This window comes from Athene cunicularia, assembly GCF_003259725.1.
Source record: "Athene cunicularia isolate RWA chromosome 5 unlocalized genomic scaffold, athCun1 chr5_part1, whole genome shotgun sequence".
Taxonomy (NCBI): Eukaryota; Metazoa; Chordata; class Aves; order Strigiformes; family Strigidae; genus Athene; species Athene cunicularia.
Window position 1 is genome coordinate 39,005,746 of NW_020799101.1, and position 22,002 is coordinate 39,027,747.

At 41.6% G+C, this 22,002-nt stretch overlaps 1 protein-coding gene across 6 annotated transcripts in view; it reads right to left on the reverse strand.

Annotated features, from left to right (window-relative positions):
• DPF3 (double PHD fingers 3) overlaps positions 1-22,002 on the reverse strand; it is a 154,319-nt gene that overhangs the window by 57,956 nt on the left and 74,361 nt on the right. For 4 of the 6 annotated variants that reach the window (XR_003398564.1, XM_026850099.1, XM_026850102.1 and 1 more), the window contains exons 4-7: positions 10,459-10,586; positions 6,028-6,123; positions 4,938-4,976; positions 1,268-1,346 (exon numbers count right to left, since the gene is read on the reverse strand). Coding sequence is in view for 4 of the 6 variants with exons in the window: in XM_026850099.1 (XP_026705900.1) it covers positions 1,268-1,346; positions 4,938-4,976; positions 6,028-6,123; positions 10,459-10,586 (342 nt within the window). In the remaining 2 variants the exon portion in view is untranslated. The remainder of the gene's footprint in view (positions 1-1,267; positions 1,347-4,937; positions 4,977-6,027; positions 6,124-10,458; positions 10,587-22,002) is intronic. The other 2 variants (XR_003398565.1, XM_026850100.1) reach the window with 1 other exon arrangement.

Sequence of the window (22,002 nt, forward strand, 5' to 3'; positions counted from 1 at the left end):
CATTGCTAGTCTTTCCATTTCTACTCATTGTCCTTAGAATATTCACCTTGCTGAAACAAAATACCCAGCACGTCCATTGCTGTACTGTGCAGAGTCATGTGGTCTCACCATAAAAGAATATGATTTGATCACATGGAATATAGTAATTTACCATGCATGCTCCTTATTTCTTCATGTTTTTAAAAATAAGCAGGAAACGCCTCCATAGATTGATATAGTAACTGTTGGTCAGTAACATTGCAAGATAAGTAAATAGTGGAGAAAGGGGGATTCTAATTGTCCTCAAAACCACCAAACATTTTTGGATCACAGAAGTGAAGACCTCTTGCTATTCTCCTACTTCTATTAACTGTTGTTAGCTTATTATCTTATAGGACAGAAGGCACCCAGTAGCACAAATTATTATTGCATGTACACTCTACAGTAAGCCTTAAGATGGGGGACCTCAAAATCATGTGGGTAAGATAAACACTCTTCACAGAAATGACAAAGTGAAGCAAAAAAGAATATCAAAAGAAGGAGGAAAGCATCAAGGACTAGACCGTAAAAAAGAATACATTGTGTATCAAATATATTGGAGTCCTTCCTCATATTAGGACTCTGGTATCCCTCTTCAGGTTAGGCATTGGGCTCTGGTATAATTTTTAAGTTGTGGCAATGCCTTAATTCACCTGAAGTCCCACTGAGAGATGTCAAACAGCATGGCAGTATTCAAAGGGATTCTGTATCAAAACAAATCATTCCAGTTGTGTTTGTTTCTTAGGAGGGTTCAGCTCCTGATGATGCCACAAGAGTACTTTCTGAGTGAGGGATGAGAATAAGACCTTCAAAATATAGCCCAGTGAGATTTTAAAAGGACTGAAGGAAAGAGAATCACCAAGTATATGAAGAGATACAACAGGGGTGAAGTACCTTTGTCGGAGATTTTTGAGTTATGCTTTTGTTTGTAACTATCTGAAACAGAGAAAGAAATAGAGGGTGAATCTTACATGGGCAAAAGGAAGACAAAAGGCAGAGAAGCCAGAAAAAGAGAAAGAGAAAGAAAACAGATGATTTATTATAGGGCAAAGGGAAGTGGAGTCTTGACGAAGACTTAATTTTATTTCCTTCATGCAAAAACACCAAGAGCAGCAGCAGCAGCAGGTGGCAAACATGCAAGTCAGAGAGCAGCCGAATATTTTGCTGGAAGGAAAAAGATGAAGCCCTGAGTGCACTGAGCTGGTAGGACCAGGCTGGAAGCAGAATCAGCTGTCTGGGTGCTACTTACTGTCACAAACATAGGGTTTGTCATGATCGTCCTGGGAGGCAGCATCATTCCGTCTCCTGCCGCCTCCAGATCCCCGAGCCTGCAAGGACAAGAGGAACTGTTAACATTATTTCATCGCCACTCAGGTCTCCTTGTGCCCCTCACCCGCCTATGAAAAATGTGCAATATAAACTAAACAAATCCTCAGCTTCTATACAGGTTTTTCAAGGGTGGGCTTGACCCGTCATCTCCTAAGATATGCACTATGTTAATGGACATTGTAATGCAGTGGAGATGCCCTCCACTGATAACCCAAACTGTTCATCCATAGCAGTAGGTCACTGCCAGCACATATTCAGTTGAGTATCATCACACATTCATTTCTGAAGATGTTCAAATACCTTGCTTAACTGAATATGAATGAATTAATAGATGAACAGGTTTTAGAGGATAAATACAACAATTAAATCAGCCAGAAAACAAGCCCCAAATAAAACAGAGGTAAAATTATTTCCTTTAATATTTTCAAAGGGAGGTTGTTTGTTTTGTTTTGTTTTCTAGCTGAAAAGCACTGTTTTGAAATGGCCTTCTGGACAAAGGTACCATGGCTAATTAGAAAATGGAGCTCTGGTCGGTTAGTGGAAAAGATTAGGTAACATGGCTACCTGCAATAACAGAATGGGAATTACCCAGAAAGGTCTCTCCGCAGTTCTGTGTTCCTACAACACACCAACTTGGCAGCCCTGGAAACTGAAAAGCTCTGTTTCTCCACAGCACAGACTGCTCTGTCCTGAGCTCCAGGGGTAAGAGTGGAATTCAGCATCAAAGCTACTTGGTCCTGACCCTTCTCAGCTGAGATGCCAACAAGAGGACAGCTCCAGCTCGTACCTGTCCAGTGGTGGAGGCTGTGATGTGGAACTGGGACCTGAGCCAAGGCCTTCAGTTCTTTCACGTTTACTGCTACAGTGTGTAGATGACAATAATTTTAGACTTGATCTTTATTTAAGGAAGTGATCTGCAGGTGGATGACTAGATAGCCCCTTATTAATTCTGCCAGCTACTCTATTCCTGGGTAAAAGCAACTAAACTGTTTCTGTTGCTCCTCTTACTAAACTGTTGATGTTTCTCACCCTAGACAAGACTGTCTGACTCAAATTCTTCAAGCTTTTGCATATGAAAATAAGAAAGGGACAGAGCTTTCTCAAGTAAATCTGGAGAAGATACAGAAATTCTAAGAATATTAGTACCCCAAACACCAAGGGGTCTGTCCCTCTCTGTGGATTTGGGACTGAACTAGCACTATTTGAGCTGCATTCCGCTGGACATCTAAAGACAAGGAACAAGGAACAGTTTTACACTGGCCTGACAAAGTCTGTCAAAACAGAGATTTATAAAAACTTCACATATTATTTCCCTGGGATTGCTCGGGTCTAACTTAACACAGTCCTGAAGGAAAGACATGGATTTGCAGCTGTCTGGATGGGTAAATACTGTTAGGTATGACAAGTATAGCTCTGACTTCGGCAAAGATCTCTGTGCAGATCAGCATACACGTGCAGAGTGAGATTTGTAAGGGTGAACTGAAAAGCAGTTTCACCCTGGAAAAGGCCCCAGCAACAATTGTTTGGTGGAAGCTACTTTACTGACCATATCACATAAAATCATTTTACTAGTCTGCATTATTTTCTCTCTGACTGCCAGCTCTGTAAACCCCCTCTGGGCTATGAAATCAATCCCAGGCTTGTTCCTTTCTTCCCTCATTACTGCAAAATGTGCTGCTAGCTGAATTTCAGTCCATGGCAGCTCCTATACAACCCTCAGCTCATCAGAGAGTCTTCACAGAGACAAGTGATTGGCCCTTAATAAATATTTCTGCTGGTACCTGGATTAGGATCTAATTTCCCTATCCTACCAGCTGCATTGGCTTTTCAGGGCTGTGAAAAAGCTGTAAAGTCTTATTTTTGTCACTAGTCAGTAGGTCTGACTCTGTTTACACACTGAGAACAGATCTGTTGAGTAAGAAGGCACTATTTTTACATAGGCATCTTTCAGACTAGGATGGTAATTTAAGGTCTGTTGCTCAGTTTCACTAGTCCTACAGCCAGCTGTTTCCCTTCAAACCGTTCTCTACAGAAATGCAAGTGTACAGCGTTATGTCATGACCACACGTCAGATACACTTTTTCATGCACTGAACACACATGGGGAGATTTTTCAAGTCAATGACTTTCAATGGGACTTGGGTTCCTAAATGTCTTTAGTGCCTTTGAAATTGTCCCATGGGATATCCAGCTGACGAGCAGACAATCTGTACAGGTGCAGCTGCATTCCTCTCATATCTCCTAGCAAACTATCCTTCCCAGCTCCTACCACAGTCTCCCAGTCCACCAAAGATACTAGAAAGCTCTTTCCGTAAATCCACCTCTTGGGCCTTCGGTGTCCTTCCTAATGCTCCCACAATTTCGGGGCTAGCCTTGAGGGGGTAGTAAACCAAGCAGCTGCCCCAGAGGCACTAAATTGAGTGCCCCGTGCTTGCTGTTGGCACTCCAGTCTGTTGAATTCAGTCATCCATGACTGCCTTCATTCTCCTGACAGGGTGCAGCAAAGATTACCAGACTTGATGTGTGAGGCCTGGAAGCTATGGCACAGAAGCCTTGGAGCAACCCTGAAGCAGCCAGAGAGAGTGGCCAGAGGGACAGATGGAGAGTCCGGGATTAGAAATAAAATAACGCTGTAGGGAAAGGAAGGGGCATGTGCAATTTGGAAAGTCCAGAGCAGTGATTCTGTCGCATTAATCCTGCATCGATGCTGTCAACCCTTCTCACCCCTTCTCTGAATCCCCAAAGGCCACACTCTGCAGGATCTAGTTTCCTATGCATGTCCTCCCCCTCTTCTGCCCTCTAAAAATACCCTAACCAACTCCTTCCCAGAAACAAAGTACTGCCCAGGTTTCACGTCCTCTTATTTCAGATCCTTAGCCTCAATTCCCTACACTGGGTCAGGCTCACATTAGAAAAGGGCTGCTTGAAGAGTGGCAAAACACTCGTGACCAGATGCAATTCAGGCTTACCAGTTTTCAACAGCTAGAGAATCTGGCTCCAATTTTGAAAACCTAATTTATACCACATTTTGCTTTGGTTATTGATGCCATCAAATAAAAACGAAAATTGCTCAAAGTATTTGGCACTCTTCAGACTTCTCTTTTTTGCACTGAATGAAGCCAGGGTACTAGCAGAGCGAGAGTTAGTTGCAAGAAAAAGGCAAGAGACCCTGCTGCTCCTGTACTTAATAGGGGGCCATTTCTAGGGCAGAAAATAAAGACATAAATTCATGCTTCACAATTAATGGAACATCTAGTACCCTCTAACTCTTTTCCCTACAGTAGCAGAGAAGAAGTTTCCTGAACAGGGGAGTAAAACTTTGCACATAACAGTAACTTCAGGACTTTCCTTGTGTAGGCCTGGGAGATATGAATATTGCAAATTCCCTTCTCCTGAGCAGTATATCTCTTTTAGCTATTCATTCCCTTTCACTCACCCTAACCAGCATGTGCAATTTATGTGAGAGCAACTTATTAGAAAAGAGTTGTTAGCCTGGAATATTAGCTGATCGCTACAGTCAAGCTTGTGTGCATGTATCGATTCTAATGCCTGGTTTTGGTTACTGGTTCATACAAATTTTCTGAAACTTACATTTTTCTGGAAAATTTTTTTCCAGGTGGGGGTCTTTGGCTAAGAAAGAAAGAAAGAAAGAAACTGGTTCAGGTGATTTTGAGAATAAGGAAGGTGAAATATATACTTATCCAATTATTAAAGTGCTTTGATCTTATATTAAAGGACTTAAGCTCCAAAATAAAGAGGAGCAGAAAACTGAAACAACACAACAACAGAGGAAACCAAAGGAGAGGGTCTGATGCATAAGTACATTGCAAGTATTCAATGTGGTTTCAGGTCTCTTATTCAAAAGCTGTTATATCCTGCTTATTTAGCCTAAAACATAGCCCTTCTTGCTCGACTCCTACAAACAATCAAAAGGTACTTCTAGAGCTCCTGTGCCCCTGCAGCACCCACTGGAGCCAAAGAGAGATGAAAATGCTTGAAACCGCTGAGAATTGTCTTCATGTTTATTTAGATGCCTATCTTATGGGGCCACAATTGAAAATGTTGATTCTAAGTTTTAAAACGTTGGCCTCATTACTTAACTGGTGCCCTGCTGAAATTGTGAAAAGACATCTTAGGTAAGAGAAGGGACACAGACTCCCCTAAAGATAAAATATTGCCCATTTTAACCAAATAGAAGATTTGCCATGGGCTCAAGAGGGCCAGTGTCAGCCACAAAGTGATACCTTGGAGAAAGCTGCAAAATGTACTAATACAGTTCAAGTTACTCTTACTAATTATTTTTTTTTTTGGCTATCATGACTGAATTTGTTGCTTTTCTGTAATTAATAAATGTTGCTTTAAAGTAAGAGCATTGTAATAGCAGGATGTCACCATAATTACTACAGCTTACATTACAATTGTAAATATACCACTATAATAAATTTACCCCAACTTTTTACTCTCAAAATAATCTTTTTTTCTTGGTAATTCACAAAAATAAACTGAAAAAATACTAAAAATCTTTGACCATATGACTTAAAATTACCTATAGTGTTACTATTATCATACATCCATGGGTATACACTTTGCATATACAATACATATGTCAAATACACACTAGAAAACAAGAGTTTTGCTTCCTTGCTTCCCTCCTTTCCGTTCCAGTAAGCTCTCCACCTACCCGTCCTCTAGGCCTGTTCTTTCGTTTTGGAATATCTTCTTCCAAATCCTCTTCCTCATTCACTTCATCTGCATTTTCATCATTTTCTAAAACCCTCTGTGGTTGAACAATAAACAGGAATGGTTAGAAGAAAAGATGACACATACAACCAACTGCTGCTCTTTACCACAGAGACTGCAGGTTATTAAATTACACTTGATTAATGATATAATGTCAAATCAGATCCCAGAACCCCCTACTTCTTTCCACTAAAGCAAAATTTGCTTTCTCTTCCACCCTCAGTTCTCCAGGGAGTTCTTATTAAAAAAATACCACTGATAACAGTCAACTCGAAGAAAAGGTTCCTAAGAAATAATAGTGGCATCACTGAGCACCAATATCCCAAGACAACACAAGTATTAGTATGCATAACTGCAGGCCCTGTCTGGGAAATTGTTTGCATGATTTTTTTAATTTGGTTTCTTGCACCTTAGATTGTTTTGTTTTCTTCTAATGTTGAAAATGCACTTCAAGAAGATAGAAATCAGTGTTTTTCTCCTTGGCAGCTCACACTTTTCTTTGTTTGGCAAAAATAGAGAAAATTGTTCCATATATTCCAGCGTGTTTAGTGGATCTAGAAAATAACATCTTTCAGGTTTTACACCACAGGTACAACTCTGATATCTGGAAACAGGGGTCTTGCTGCATGGGAATGCTGAGGAAGTACAGGTCTCACTGAAGTTAACAGGAACAATAATAGTATTTCCTCCAATTAATTATTCAATAGGAACAATAATTCATCATCTCACATAACTGTGAGATGCCCAGGCCAGGGAATTTCAATCCTTTTATCCTGATCTTTTGAAATGTAACCTCTATAGAATCAAACACAGGCGGGCCACGCTGAAAACATACAAAGTCAGACATTGCATGGACAAAGGCAAGAGAAACCATCACAACACGAATGTGGAAAGAAGTCCTGCTGAAATCCCCTCAACCCTTGGCATATCTGCTAGAAATAGAGAAATAGGCCCCTGCCACTCCTGCCATTCAAGGTGTGGTGCCATTTCATAAGAGACCAGTCTGGAATCACTGACTCATATCTGCCATGCCACCATTCATTTAAATTACAACATGCATCCATGATGCAGATTCAAATCAGTGACATTAAACTGATGAGGAGGTTTTTCAGTCTTACTGTATTTGTCCCTTCCCTGTAATTTCTACTTAAGAGCTATTTGAGAGATTGCACAGGGAGAACAGGAACAAATCACAGTTGCTTTCTCTCCTTCCTACATACCTCAAGCACCAAATTCTGAATTTGTGGGAAAGAACACAACAGAAATTTCACTTTTAAAAAAAGCCTGCATTTAGAAGACAAACTATACGAGTTTATTCTTATTTTATGAGCTAAATTTTTAAGATTAATATTGGACAGTGTCCCTTTTAAAAAGTACAAACAACTCTTAGAATATGGTAGGGGATCAAGACTTCATCTGGGGTTTGCTCCTTTTATTTTTAAATTTCAGGGGGCTGTTAATGAGGTCAGAACATCATGAAATACAATTGCACATAATACTAGAGTACTAAATACTAGAGGGTGTAAAATTTAAGCAAGTTCCAGTTCTGCATACATAAAATATTTCTTCAAAATTCATTCAATTTCATATATTACTTGACTTCATCTTAGGAAACTGAAACATTTGGAAAATGTTATACATGAGGAGACTAGTGATATGTAAGAAGATAAGCAAACTTACTGATGCAAGTTTTTATTTTCACATTGCTTCATATCTTAAAGTATCTCGAAAAAAATAAAAGAGAAGGCTGCAACCATATCGTATGTGGGAGGGGAAGGAGCTAGTTTACGACACTGATACGACACAAGAGCAGTTAAGAGAAATACTACAAACCACTTTCTATGTTTAAAATTGCAGCATCAATTTAGAAAAGAGATAATAAGTAACCAAGTGTGAATTTGATGACACTGCCAGGGTAATGACTTTAATCCTTGATAGAAGGGGCATAGCCTTTCTGATGCATGGTCAAAAGGCAATTCTAAGCCTTCTCCAGTGAACGATGGAGACACACATTCAATACCAATTTACTGTAGGGCAAAATCCTCAACCCTGTTAAATACCAACTGTAAATAGACTGCATTTATTTAGCGGGGAGAACCCTTATGCTTTTTAGCAAAGTAACTTTTCCTTTCCTATTCTGTCTTTCTAAAACAGTTTCCCAGCCTGATGTACTTCAGTGCAGCTAAGCACCAAGTCTTCTCCTGACAGATACTATGAGCTTGAGAGGGTGGTGGGTGGCTGGGACTGACGTGGGAATTACCATTATGTCTATCCGACATGCTCACTGTCACCACCACTGAGTCTGGGCCCTTTCAAGTTACTGCACAGAAGAGCATGCAAAGGAACAACGGAGAGATTTGCATTCTCTTATTTGTCACACAGATAAAAGGCACTGACCATTATTTTAATCTGGTACATTCTAGCTGCCAGGTGCCGAAGTACACACTGAAAGCTGGCTACTAGTAAAGGCTTCGACAATCACTGGTGTATAGACTGAATCCAGATAAGCTGTGCTTGCATAAGAAACAACAGCAAGACATGTCTTTTGGATCTGTTCTCATGAAACGAGAATCCAGGTGACAGGTTACAGCTATAGCGGTTTAGCTGAAAACTTTGTGTATATTTTTGCACCCCCTTCCTGCTCTGCAGTGCCCGGACTTGTGTCAGTTCTATTGTCTCTAAAGTCTCTTTCCTTGGACTGTTGTTGGGGATAATTTGGGAGCTCAGATTGCACAGTGACATCCAAAGACACCTGTCAACCTCATAAGAATGCTGCACCATGACTTCTTGTGACTTTGGAAGCAGGCATAAACAGAGCTTTAGGGCTCTCAGCTTAACAGACCCAGATATTACTGAACTACTGAAGAAGGAAACACAGAGCGGGCCTCACGCCAAGCTTTTCCCCACTCCACAAGCATGGGATGCTTTCTCTTTGATGGTGCTCCTTTACCCTTGTAACTGGGAACAGGAGACCTAATTTTGCTGCCCTTACATGTGTGAAATTTCTATCAAATAGACCAGTAGGACTGAGCTCCAAGCAACACAGATTTGATGCCCATGCTCTTCTGTTTCATTTGTCATGGGGCTGCCCACTCAAATTTTTACTAGTTTTAGGTATAGATGCAACATGTTGTAGTGGCTCTCACTAAAAATCACTAATGGATACTAAAGGGCAACGGAGCTGGTGCAGGGTCTGGAGCACAGGTCGTACGAGGAGCGGCTGAGGGAACTGGGGGGGTTTAGTCTGGAGAAGAGGAGGCTGAGGGGAGACCTCATTGCCCTCTATCTGAAAGGAGGGTGCAGAGAGCTGGGGATGAGTCTCTTTAACCAAGTAACAAGCAATAGGACAAAAGGGAATGGCCTCAAGTTGCACCAGGGAAGGTTTAGACTGAATATTGGGAAGTATTTCTTTACAGAAGGGGTTGTTGGGCGTTGGAATGGGCTGCCCAGGGAGGTGGTGTAGTCCCCATCCCTGGAGATGTTTAAGAGTTGCGTTAACATAGCACTGAGGGATCTGGTGTAGTTGGGAACTGCCAGTGCTCTGTTAATGGCTGGACTAGATGATCTTCAAGGTCTTTTCCAACCTAGATGATTCTGTCACTAATAGCACAATGGCATTTTAGCACCACCAAAGATGTGCTGCTGCTCCCCTGCGAGAGGCCTGCTTTCCTAGTGATGTAAGATGTCTTTAAAAGTGACACCTACTTACATAAGAACCCATTATATTAGCTGAATTCCTTCTCTGACAGACCCACAGATGCGTTTTGACTTTTAATTGTTAAAGGATGAAATAGAAACTTGACAAATAACTTTCAAACCATAATGTGTGTGAAGAGGCAATATTTCTCATACCTGCATTGCTAATAATAACTGAGATAATTAAGATTAGAATATTTTTAATTATTTATTTTGCTTGTATACTTTCTGAAGGCTTCTCAGAAAAAAAAAAAAAAAAAGAAAGAAAAAAAATGCAAGGCAACAACACTTTTTGTCTACAGTCAACAGCTGTGAATTCAAATTCAAATCCATGTCCAAATTCACTTTGAGTATGAGGCACTAAAATTCAGTTTATGGTTGGGACCCATCTCTGCTTGTCAGTTTTCTATGTAACCATCTCATAGTACTGCAAAACAAATTCCAACACCGGAGCTGTGCAGAACACAGCCAAATGACCGAGATCTTTGTGACAGGAGAAGTGTGCAAGTTCCCAAGTTCATTTTGAGCATCACGATGTAGCACAATGGTTTGATAACATTGTGACAGTAGAATGACACAAACAGATGCACTGTTCTGCCACAGGACCAAATCTGCTAGGCTTAGAGACAAATTGTAAAATCCAGCCCTGTTGTCAGGGCATGGGGCCCTCCTTTACCTGGATTTCTTGAATAGTGTCTTCCTCTTTAGTGTCTGTTTTTTTCTCTATTCCCTCTCCACGCAGCAAGGCTTCCAGAGTTGTACTTTCTGATGTGAACCCATCTTTTTTCAGAGGCAGATCAACTTCTGAAAAACAAAATACATTGACTGCATGTGTCTCCCCAGACAGCTAACAAGCAGAAGGACAGACATGACAAGCAGAAGACTGACAGACGTTCAAGCTTGTTTCCATCTTGAATGAGAGTTCTTCAAGTTCTTCTTTTAACTGATAAGGATCTCCACACAGGATTCATTTCTATCTTACTGAAAACCTGGCATCTTTTCAATTGCTGTATTTGCTTACAGGAAAAAAATGCTGGACATATTGTATCAGGAGCAAACAAATGAGGGGAGGGGGGGCCACTTCTCCTTTATGTAAACTCCCTATGTTTCAAATAAAGAACAAAATCAGGACTTTCTAAGATACTGAAATAACAAATAAGAAGATCTGATCTCCTGAAGAAGTAGTTTAATGCAATTCATCTGGCACAGATTATACAGCACAGCTCCAAGCGGCATTCTCCTACACCAGGGCATGTTTTGCACATGGGGAAGTAGAAAGCTCTAGTGTGTGGGGCCAATGCCGAGAACTTAAACTGAAAAACCAAAGGGATGTGTCTTGAATTTTCATGTAATACTGACTAGATGGAATCTTGAGTTTGTTTTAAACGGGCCTACACCAATGAAGAAACACCAGTGAGCACAGCTACGAGTACAGAGTCTAGCCCATAACACAGGATGACCCCCAGTCACAGCAGAAAGAGCCAAAGGCTGGCTCGGGGGCAGGCCTAGGGCACAGGACTCCAAAGACAGTGCGGGTTTATGAGGAAGCTCGATGCAACTTGCTGTACAAGTGAAGGAACAGAGCCTTATTCCCCTTCTGAATGCTGCTACTAGATTATGAGGCAGTGCAGCAGACAGACAAATACAGCATGTTAATTTTAGCAAGATGTTAAAATACACCTAGGGAAGAATTCCGTTTTCCTTGTAGATCCTAGCCTCTACCCCACTCATGCAGGCATTCATTCAGAACAATCCTATGGCAGGGAGACATCCTGAATGTCTCTTTACCTGACAATGACAGGTATGGATATCTCAAGTACTCCCTCCCTTCTAAAATGAATTCCTTCCTCTAGGCCAATAGATTTATAAAGTAATAATGTACAGGACCGATGCTCACAAATCAGCGTCAAGTGTCCTTATTTCACAGCTCTGTCCTCTTCTCATCTTTTAGGACTGTGTTGTGTTCCCCAGTCTGCCTGAAGCTCCCTGCCTTTCTATCACCGTGAGTTGTAAACTCTGCAGGGCAGAAATTCATGTGTTTATAAAGCCCCAAATCACTCCTGCAATCCAAATAATGAATGAACACTTCCACCTGGGATAGTAAAGTCTAATCTGTTTCTTGGGGGCAATTGCGTCCCAGGAATATGTTTGTTCTATATATGAAAAACTCTAAGCCAGCAAATGATTCAGGGTCCCTGATCAGTGCTTCCACAACATGCTTGCTCAAGTCTTCTGAAGTGAGCAGTTGCTCAGCCAATAACCACAGAAAATCCAGCAAAAATTCCAGCAAAAGCTATTCTATTCATGGAGGGAAAGGCTGAGTACAAACCATGCAGAAAACCCAAACCACTGGGATTTTCAAAGGAAACTCCCAGGACAACCCACACAATGGGATGGGGTCAACTGTGAATTGATCCCCCTTCTCATCACAAGGAGGTCTATTGAATCAGGACTCTGTTTTCAGCGTTAAGCTCTGCACACCCACGGCATTATGCCACCTTCCCCAACTTCTCTCTTACTTGAGCTATAGAAAAGACAGAGAAGTCAACAGAGAATCATACAGACTGAATTTCCCTGTATTAACTCCTAGTACCCTCCTTTGGATGCTAAATCCAGACATTTCAATAGAAAGAAGGGATTTTAAACTTGATTTCTGTGCAAATCCCAACACTTGAATCTAAAGTCACTAAGGAGCCTCCATAATCATCTCTGACTGTGGGCTTGGCTTGTTTTCAAAGTCCTGTGCTTAGGTGCAAAAGGGCATTTGCTCTGTATTTAGAACCTTGTGGGACTGCAAAACTCAAGGGGTCATCATATATTCAGCAAGAGAAGAATCTTCAAGCAGGCTCAAGGGCATCGGAAACAAACACGTCTTCACCGTGACAAGCTATGCCTATCTCTGGATACCGATGCACTCAGCAAATGAACGCATTAGAAAAGGGAATGAGCAAGGAACGGGTGAGGGATAAGTAGAACATATATAAAAGTAAAACTAGTCCCTGTTTGTTCTAGAGACTTTGAACATTAAGTCAGAGGGAAAGGTAGGCTTTAAGGTCAAAAACCAGCAGCTGTCTTTAATAGGTGTGGTTGTTTTCTGTGGCGCTGCTACCTCCTACAAGCAACACTCCAGGAGACTTTTCATCCCAAACTCTCAGAGAGTTTTTTAATTATTAAATTTAGCATCCCACTGACAAGGCAGTGTGAGGTAATACCTTTATTTCCAGTTTACTGATGGAGAGATGGAGTTATCAAGAAGTTAAGTCAGTGAGCAGGAAATCCAGTGAAAAGAAACTCAGGGCATCTTCTTCCCATCTGCTCACTAAGCTGACTGCTATTCAACTGCTTCATTTTCATCTCCACTGGTAGCTTCTAGGAGTCCATTTTCATTCCTAAGTAGCTCTAGAAAGTCGGAAATGGCAGACACTATCTTGTCTGGAATGTAAAGTTTACAGTATAAAAACCTTCAGAGGTCCACAGACAACCTTTTAGCAATGAATTCAATCTTTGTAAGGAATTCAATCCTTCCTTGAAGATGGCTATTCTGTAACAGATACAGTAATGAAGACAGGAAATTACGTTTCCAAGCCACTTCTTGAATCCTCAGAGATAAAAGTCTTCAAAAATCTAAAAAATAGTTCAGTTAACCTAGAGAATTAGTTAATTAATTAATTAGTTAATTAGAGAATCACTACCAGGGATCCTTAAATTCATTTCACTAAATCCCTAATTTTCTCTTTCCTATTTAACTCTCCAGGATTTTCCCACAAAAGCTAGAGAAGTATAATTCTCCTTTATGCCTGTACCATAAAGAAAACTGAGAAGTCAATTCAACACCTGAAATGTAGATTTCATGTGAAAGATCAAGACTTCTCCTAGACCACAGGAACTGCTGTTTGGAAGGGAGGTGTGGTCCGTTCCACTCACTGTCCTTCTTATGAAGGTACCGGCCAGTGTCAGAAGCTTCAAACAAGGACAGAGAGAGACTTCTAGGCTTGAGAAATTAAGCCACGACCCCACACTTGCCACTGTTTGCTTTGATACTTGTTGTGCTATACTATGCAGTCACATCAGACACTGCAGAAGAAGATAGGAGTGTCTGTCAGGAGAGAAATGCAAAGAAAATAGTCTATCCTAATACCGTATTTCAACTTGATCTCTAAGAGGTCAGTCCTGATGGATCAATGCAGTATCACTGCCAGATATCCTAAATCTGGCTCTTTTGGAAACACACAGAATAGCCCAGCTCCTTCTGAATTTTTAAACATTTTTGCTTTCGATGTTTCCCCACCTAAGTGAGTTCAACAGTTAAACTACGGTTTGAAATGAGTGTTTCACCTTATTTACGGCCTGCCCCCTTGTTCTTGCTACAAGACAGGGAAAATAGAAGCTGCTGACCAAACTTTTTTGTCATTTCTTCTGATTCTTCTCCTTCAGAGGATAAACAGACACAATCTTTTCTATTACTCTGCTGGGGGAAAGTTTCCATACGGCTTTGTACTGTCAGACCTCTCCGAACTTCCTCTTACTCCTCAATAATCTTCCCAAGATGGACCAATACTGCACTTGATATTTTCAGATGAAGCCACATCCCCCATTTAAACAAATGCATTACAATACTCATTATACTACTCTTAAGGCAGTGTCCTGCAATGTCCAAGCTGCATACCGAGCAGAATTAGGAACCTCCTAACAGAGACAAGACCATCCCATAAGTAATACCTTCAAGCGCACAGGTAACAGATTAAAATGTCCATCCCACTGCCCATTCACAATGCACATTCAGATCTCCCTAGGGAGACCTGCACAGACGTCCCTGGCCACAATGGCTTTAAAAATAACATTGTAGTATGTACAAATCTTTTACTCCCTCTCCCCAGCTTGTTCATTACTGTATTACACAACACTGGACCAGACACCAAACGCTGATGCACCAGCTGTTAGCCTTTTTCTAGAATGAAAGTTCTTTGTTTCATTTTGTTCTTTGTTTCATCTCTTATTCTAAAAGTTTTGATCCAAGAAAATGCTTTGTTTCTCTTTGGAGGCCTATTACATACCAAAGGTCTTCAGAAAGTCTAAGTAAACTGTCAAACCCCTTATCTATTAGTCCTTTACATATCATGTAAAGAATTTTAAGAAAGCAGTGAGATGTGCTTTTCCTTGGTAGGAAAAAAAAAGTCATCAGTTAGAACCTCCTATATCATCATTTCCCAGGTGCTTTACTGCTTATACCTAATTACTGTTTCAATCAATTTCTCAAATGTTCATGTAGAATTTATGGGTCTTTAAATCCTTGAATCACATCCAAATCCTTTTAAAATATAGGTAATAACATTTGCTACCCACTAATTGTTCTGAATTCTTCCTATTGTAACTCCTAGTTTGTATCACAAGCTCTTCTTCAGACATGGCAATTTCAAAGAACATAATCTTTATTACAAGTAATAAGTACTAGTAAAAGTACTACAACTAAAAGCTTACTCTTTTACATAAAAATTTTAAAAAGGTTTGTAGATAAATTTCATTTTGATTAGTCTTGCAAACGCAATAGCACCTGGTTAGTGTAGGAGATACAGGAAATAGAACCACACAAAATGGAAGCATCAAGTCAACAAAAATCATCAATGAAAAATAAAATGTTATGTAAGAATTCTTCCTGTTTTAATGAACCATAGTATTATTGGTGTCACAGCTAAATATTGTGCATATATTATAATTCAAAGATGTGTGTGTGTGCATATAATTAAAATTTATGTTTCTTAACTTGGCAGAGTCCCTTTCATAGTGATTAAATTAACATGGTTATTTCTGCTTACCAGCTCAGTGAAGTAACTTCTCTATTTATCAAGGTCCTTAGACCACAGTGGTAGAATCTGAGCAAGCACCCATGCCAGCATCATTCCTGTATCTGTTTTCTACTGAACTGCTGTCTCCAAAAGAAGCACATTTTCACAAATCCTACAAAATGGTGGGCTTTTTCAAGTTCTGATTCACCAAAATAGCTGCAAATTCCTGTCCTTAAATATGCTGCATGTGGTTTACAACGCATTGGGAGCTAAGCAACTTTTCAGTGTCTCTTTGAAACATAAATTAAAAACAACCATCCCTTTTTCTATACAGTGCAATGTATTTGTTTTACAATGGATCATTTCCATCTCCACAGTAGCAGCTGCCACCCAAGCCATCATCTCTGTGCACTCGTAAGCAGCTCCATTTCCAGTTCTAATTGGGAACAGAGATACTTATTGGGTGAGTTCCAGCATGATCTATCACGCCAGAGACAGCTACTATGCAAACCAAAGCAATCCGGCTTCCAAAAACCCTCTTAGACAAACACTGACTTTGCACATAGATTCTTGCATTTTTGTTTCTTGGTGCTGGTTTTTTGGAACATAAAAAGTGCCAGAGGAAACTATATATTAAGAGTCCGTGAAGTGCTGTTTAAGATGGATAAATCCAAAGATATTACCTTAATAACCACTACCTCTTTAATATCATCTAGGTGGTCTAAAAGAGCCACCTAATTCACAGCAAACAGAACTACTGCTGAGTGAATGCAGCCACTAAGCTCATTAAGAGGATGTGGCAGGATGTGTCTGAAAGTGCAGTGCAGTGGCTCAGCAAGCAATTAAATCCCATGACAGTTTAAAATGAGAATCTATCAGTGTCACAAGAGTGTGAAGCCTCAGCATCTCTGCTGTTCCCACCCCCAGCGTTTTATTTATGATGGCGTATTGGGAACATGGGAAGTCAAAAAGATTATAATGAAATATGCCATATAAAAACCAGATTAAGCCTGCTCTTCTTTGGGGAAATATGCAGAGAGAGAAGCTGTCTGTTAGCTGTCGAGTTTGCAAAAGATACCATCTTTTGGGATGGTGCTCTCTGCCAGCAGACAGAGTGCCCCAGGGGAAATGGTGGTGAAAAACCCAGACAAGCAGCATCCATCCATCCATCATACGCTCATCTCCACATCTCCAAGGCACAAATATAGCGTTAGAGTGCAAAGGGTGGGGGCAGGGGGGATGGAATCCCTTAAGAAAGAAAGAGGAGACAATGCCTTACGTGAATATCTGGATTTTGTAGCTTTTCTGTGCGTGCACAACCAGACTCTCCTTACCTAGCTTGCTTGCTTGCTTGTTGCGTTCATGGTCAGTACAGTAATTTGTTAGCGTCCTTGGAATTGATGCATTCACAGCAGTGACCAGAACCAGATATACTAAAGGCAGGGCTCTGCAAGTTTTTTTATAAGCATGCCTCTGTCAGCACAGCACAGCACAGATCTTCACTCCTCCTACAGATCTGGATCTTCAAAACCCTTCTTTCACTGCACCGTCTCCTGCTATCCTGGGGGCAGATGCTCATGTTATTGCTTTTATGCTTTAATCCTGACCTTCCACAGTCCCCGCTACTCAGCCTGTTCTCCCAGCACTACAGCAATTCAGCACCCATCTGTGTCAAACTTGTCAGTGCAGTTCTACACTTACAATCTTCTTCAACCCTGGTCCACAGGACCTCCTGCCAGCCCAGCCCTTGGCCTCCCCTGAGACTAGACTGCTGATAACACAGGCTCTCACAATGAGTCCATAAAACCAAACAAATGCCCCTAGAAACTAGTAAACATCAAGTTCATTTTATTTTTAATCCAAGACAGACATAATAAAGCCATGGCTGTACCGGAGATTGTAAGGCTACTCCAGTAACTCCTTGTCTCCCCTGCCAATTCCATCCCCAAACCTCATGTATATTATTGCACTCTCAAGATAAACAGGGCCATGGTGAGAAGAATCCAGTCAAAGAGAATGATAAACTGGTTTTAGGAGCAAGGATACTTGAAAACAAGACAGTATTGGTTTCCTCAGAAACAAACCATGTTGTGTGGAAAGAATAGTTCAGAGAACTCTCTGCCATTAAGTGAAAACTCCTCTTCAGGCTGGGAGCCATGGGACCCTATAAAGCTCAGAAATTAATCTTAGTAAACACTTGTTGCAAATTTGAGGCATGACTGAGGTTTGCTCCAGGGAACACTGGGAGACTGGAACATCCCAATGTCTCCCTAGCACCTCTTCCTGCAATGCTGCTAATCTCATGTTGAGGCTGAGGGGGAGCAGGGGGCAGGGGGAGAAAACGAAGAGATGGATGGAAGAAGACAGAAGGAGTTACGATATGAGGGGACTGTACACCTTCACTCTTCATCCTGGGCATAAACTGCAGAAAAATAGAGGACAACTTTGAATTTTAAGACCAGGATCCAATGGAAAGTTTCTATCAGCCTCTAGCTAAGATACATCCCAGGAGTCTGCAACACAACAGGACAGAGAAATAAAGCTGTAGAAAACAGCAGAGGCCCTCAAACATAAGGTTAAGCATTGTTTGGTTTAACCCATCATCAAAATGTGGACTTTACAAGCAGCTGTATTTCTTTGGCAGACTAGAATGCCTCTATAAAATCTCTCAATAAAAAAAAAACAGCCCTCCTGTCAGTTGTCTCTTGGAAGTTCTTTACAGATTTATTTCTCCGCACAGATATAAATCATTGTCACGTATAACATACTGTACCTGCTTCTCAAAGTCTGCCAAATTACAGTATCAGCCTAAATGCTGGATTGGGTAACTACCCTCAAGGCTCAAATCATAAAGGAATATTTCCATTTGATAGCATTATTCTAGCACTCATTTGTGTTCTGGTCACTCTTGCATTTGTGTTCTAGGTGGGCTTAGACTGCAGCAAGACTTTTGCAGCATCAGGCAATACTGTAGGCAATACCAAGGCACAGAGGCTGGGTAATTGCTACAATTTAGAGAAAATTCCTGAATACAGAGTCTATTCCTTTGGGCTTTGCAGCACCCTAACAGGGCTTCTGGCCTTTCTGTAGTAAGAGAAAACTTGGCCTAGCTATCTGCAAGTGGTCATATTGATACACTCACACAGATGGAGGGGCCTTTTGTCCCATCAGGGGAACCACGATCTGATTACTGTCCAGTAACCAGACAGCTATTAGCAAACACCAGTCAACCCCACACCACGCAGCTGGGCCAGTCACCCCCATACTGCACACTCTGCAAATGGTAACAGGGAAGGGACCTCCACCACAATCAACTGTACTATTTCCATATGCAACAGCACTGAATAAAAACACTCATACCAGATGCAAACTCATACATAAACCATGCGTAAAACCAGCCATGCTGTAACCTTGCTGCAAATTCTGTGAGATTCTTCATAGCTTCTCCTCTTCCTTATCGAGGACAGTGGATACCTTTAGTAACAGATAAATCTCTGTAATGCAGTTATCTCTCAACTGCAGTGAACAAGCATCCCAATTAATTCAGTCCGGGCCTAGCAGAGCCGGCACTAAGCCAGAGCTGATAAACCTGCCAAAGCCAATCTGAGTCCTGCAATGATTCTTGGGAGCCTGTTCTGCGCTCTCTCATGCTCCGGACTGAGGGGGGTTATTTGCTTGAGTGCAGTGCTCAGCTCTGGCTGGCTCCATGTGCCCACATGATGTGGCAACTCCATTAATGAGGCCCTTCTAAAACCCAAAGCGCTGGAGAGCAGGCAGAAACACCCAGTCAGCTCTGAAGGCATCAGCAAGGGTGCAGCAGGGCTTATTAGCACTGCTCAGCCAGAGCGCAGGTGTCCTGGTCCTGATTCGGCATCTCTGTCTGCAACGCTCCCACTTGTGGGAAGACAGTGCCCTGCCACCCAGGAGGGCCTGGGAAGTGGGAGAGCCACATTCACATGGTGCAGTGTCTGAAGAAGTCAACCACACCAAGCAGAGCTGGCTCAGCATCCCTGGCTCAGTAAATAGCAAACCTGCGTAAACCACTGAAGAACAGAAAGGCCACAGCAAAGCGGTGATGATTTTAGGATGGGATAGGGAGCAATCACCCCAGACGCTGCCCTTGGCATTGCTGCTCTCTCACCATGTGATCTTGGGCCAAACTCTTAACAAAGGTACCCTCTGCTCTTCCATCACCTGTCAAATGGAGATAGTCTTCATCTATCCTCTGGGGTTTGGAAGAGCTTGTTTAATATTCATAGGCATTCAGGGATTCAAATAAAATGCACCAAAAATGCAAGGTGTTCTTACAGGTTCTCACAAAGCCAGGTTTAAACACATCTTTTTTTCCAGCTAAGAAAAACACTGAAAAAGCAAGGCTATTTCCACAGACACCAGATTTCAATGCCCAATTCAAAAATTCCAAGGAATGAGGGTAATATTTACTCATACAGTAAGATGCATCTGACAGATGAAGCTATATAATTGAAAAATGTTATTATAAGAAGGAAGGCTTGTAATAGAAAAATGGCATGAGTTGATAGTAGGTATCTTTTCAGAAATGGGAAAGAACAAAGCAAATCATCTGCTGAGATGCTCGGCTCTCTTGCCACAAAAAGGCAAGAAATTCCAAGAGGCCTATAAAGCGTTTAGACAAAAAGGTGAACTCTAGAATTAATAACAGAATGGTAAACAGGAAGATTAATGGCACCAGAGAAAATGCAGATGGTGAAGCCCAGCCTGCAGGCTCAGCAAGCCTCTGAGTAGGGAGGGGGGAAAAGGCAAGGTGTAAACAAGGTGACCTTCAAAGCCACGGGAACGCCTGCCAACAGGCCAGCCAGAGGGCATCCCAAGACACAGATGTGCCATCTGGGGTAGGCTGTCTCATGACAACATGAACAAGATTTGTCTTTTTCAAAATTTGCAGGGAGGCAAAATGGGTAGAGGCAGAAAATACGACCATTCAATTCAAAATAGGCACAATTAAATGTACAGGTTGGAAAAAGATGCTACCTATTTTGAAAAAAAAAACCCAAACACAAAAACAAACAAACAAAAAAATTCCCTGAATAGCCCCACTCAGAAAGGCCTTGTGCCCACTTGTAAAGCCTGCTCACACAAGGTGTGGGGGAGGAGAAACCGGTTTTCACTAAACAAATGTTTTCCTGGAGGGTTAATGCTTTAGGTTTACAGTAAAAAGAAAAAAGAACCTCAGCACAAACTGCAAAGCAGCTCTTTAAATCCATGATGGTATAAATTTTCCCCATCTTGGCGTAAGTCTATTCCCTCCAGATGGCACATTTGGGTTGAAAGCAGGTAAAGATTCCTCAGACATCTCTATGTCCAATATCTGCTTTTGCAGAGCTCCCTTGCTCCATCTCAGTGCTTAGTTGGGCCTTGAATCTCCCAATAAGCTCTGTGTATGCCTGGGAGATGTCAGTTCTTTGCCTAAAAGTGGGAGAGAGAAATTTCCTAACACAGTTCTGCAGGGAAGTCTGGCCCTTTCAGACCTGATGCTTAGACCGTTGAGGTCAACCAGGAAAAGTAAATGCAATCACATGGGTTTTTAAAAACATCGGTCGGACACCACAGTGGGGCAGTGCTAGGGGGAACAGTGCTATCTCTAAACAAGCCTGCTGCAAAATAAGACAAACATATTCTGCTATGATATCCAGAGGCAAGAATTTCAGGGGAAAACAGAATAAGCAACCATGTTACAGCTCAGCATAGAAAAAAGCAGACCCTAGCTGTGAGAGTCCAGCAGGTAGTGAATTCACACACCTCTTTTCCTTCCAGCCTGGCTCAAAGTATACCAGATGTGAGCACTTCAAGCAAAACCTGGCCCATCTGAGTTCAGTGATGAAATTAGTTAATTCAGTGCTAAGTGTACAAGCAGACACATCTGGATGCTTTTTATTCTCATGGGCTGCATGTCAACTGCAGCGAAGATATTGGCACGACCTCCAGTTTCACAGCAGAAGCCATGGGTGCTGGGTTAGCTCAGGCAGCCTGTGCAAAGCCTGTGCAGCCCCAGCACTGTTGCATCAAGCGGGCTTGACTCAAGCAAGCTTGCGATTGCTGACAGGAGCTGCTATCATGACTCCAGACATCAGTACATATCTTTCTCCAGAAAGCCCCATCATGTGGCTCTTTTGATTGCTTTTTTAATAGAACAGGAATGGAGAGATGAAGTACACACCTGAAAACACTAAAGTGGCATTGAGGAAGGAATCAGGAAGAACAAGGGATGAAAACAGCAAGATGGAGGAAAGCTATTCCTTCCCCTTGCCTACTGCAGCTAAACCATGGCTGGCTTGTTCTGAAAACTGCCCCAGAAAAAAGTCTGAAAAATGGAAGCTTTGGGCCTTGAATTATGCCTTTTCAATACCTCTCTCCTTTCCCCTCTCTGCTAACAGAAAAATGCCTCAGAGTCCTAGATC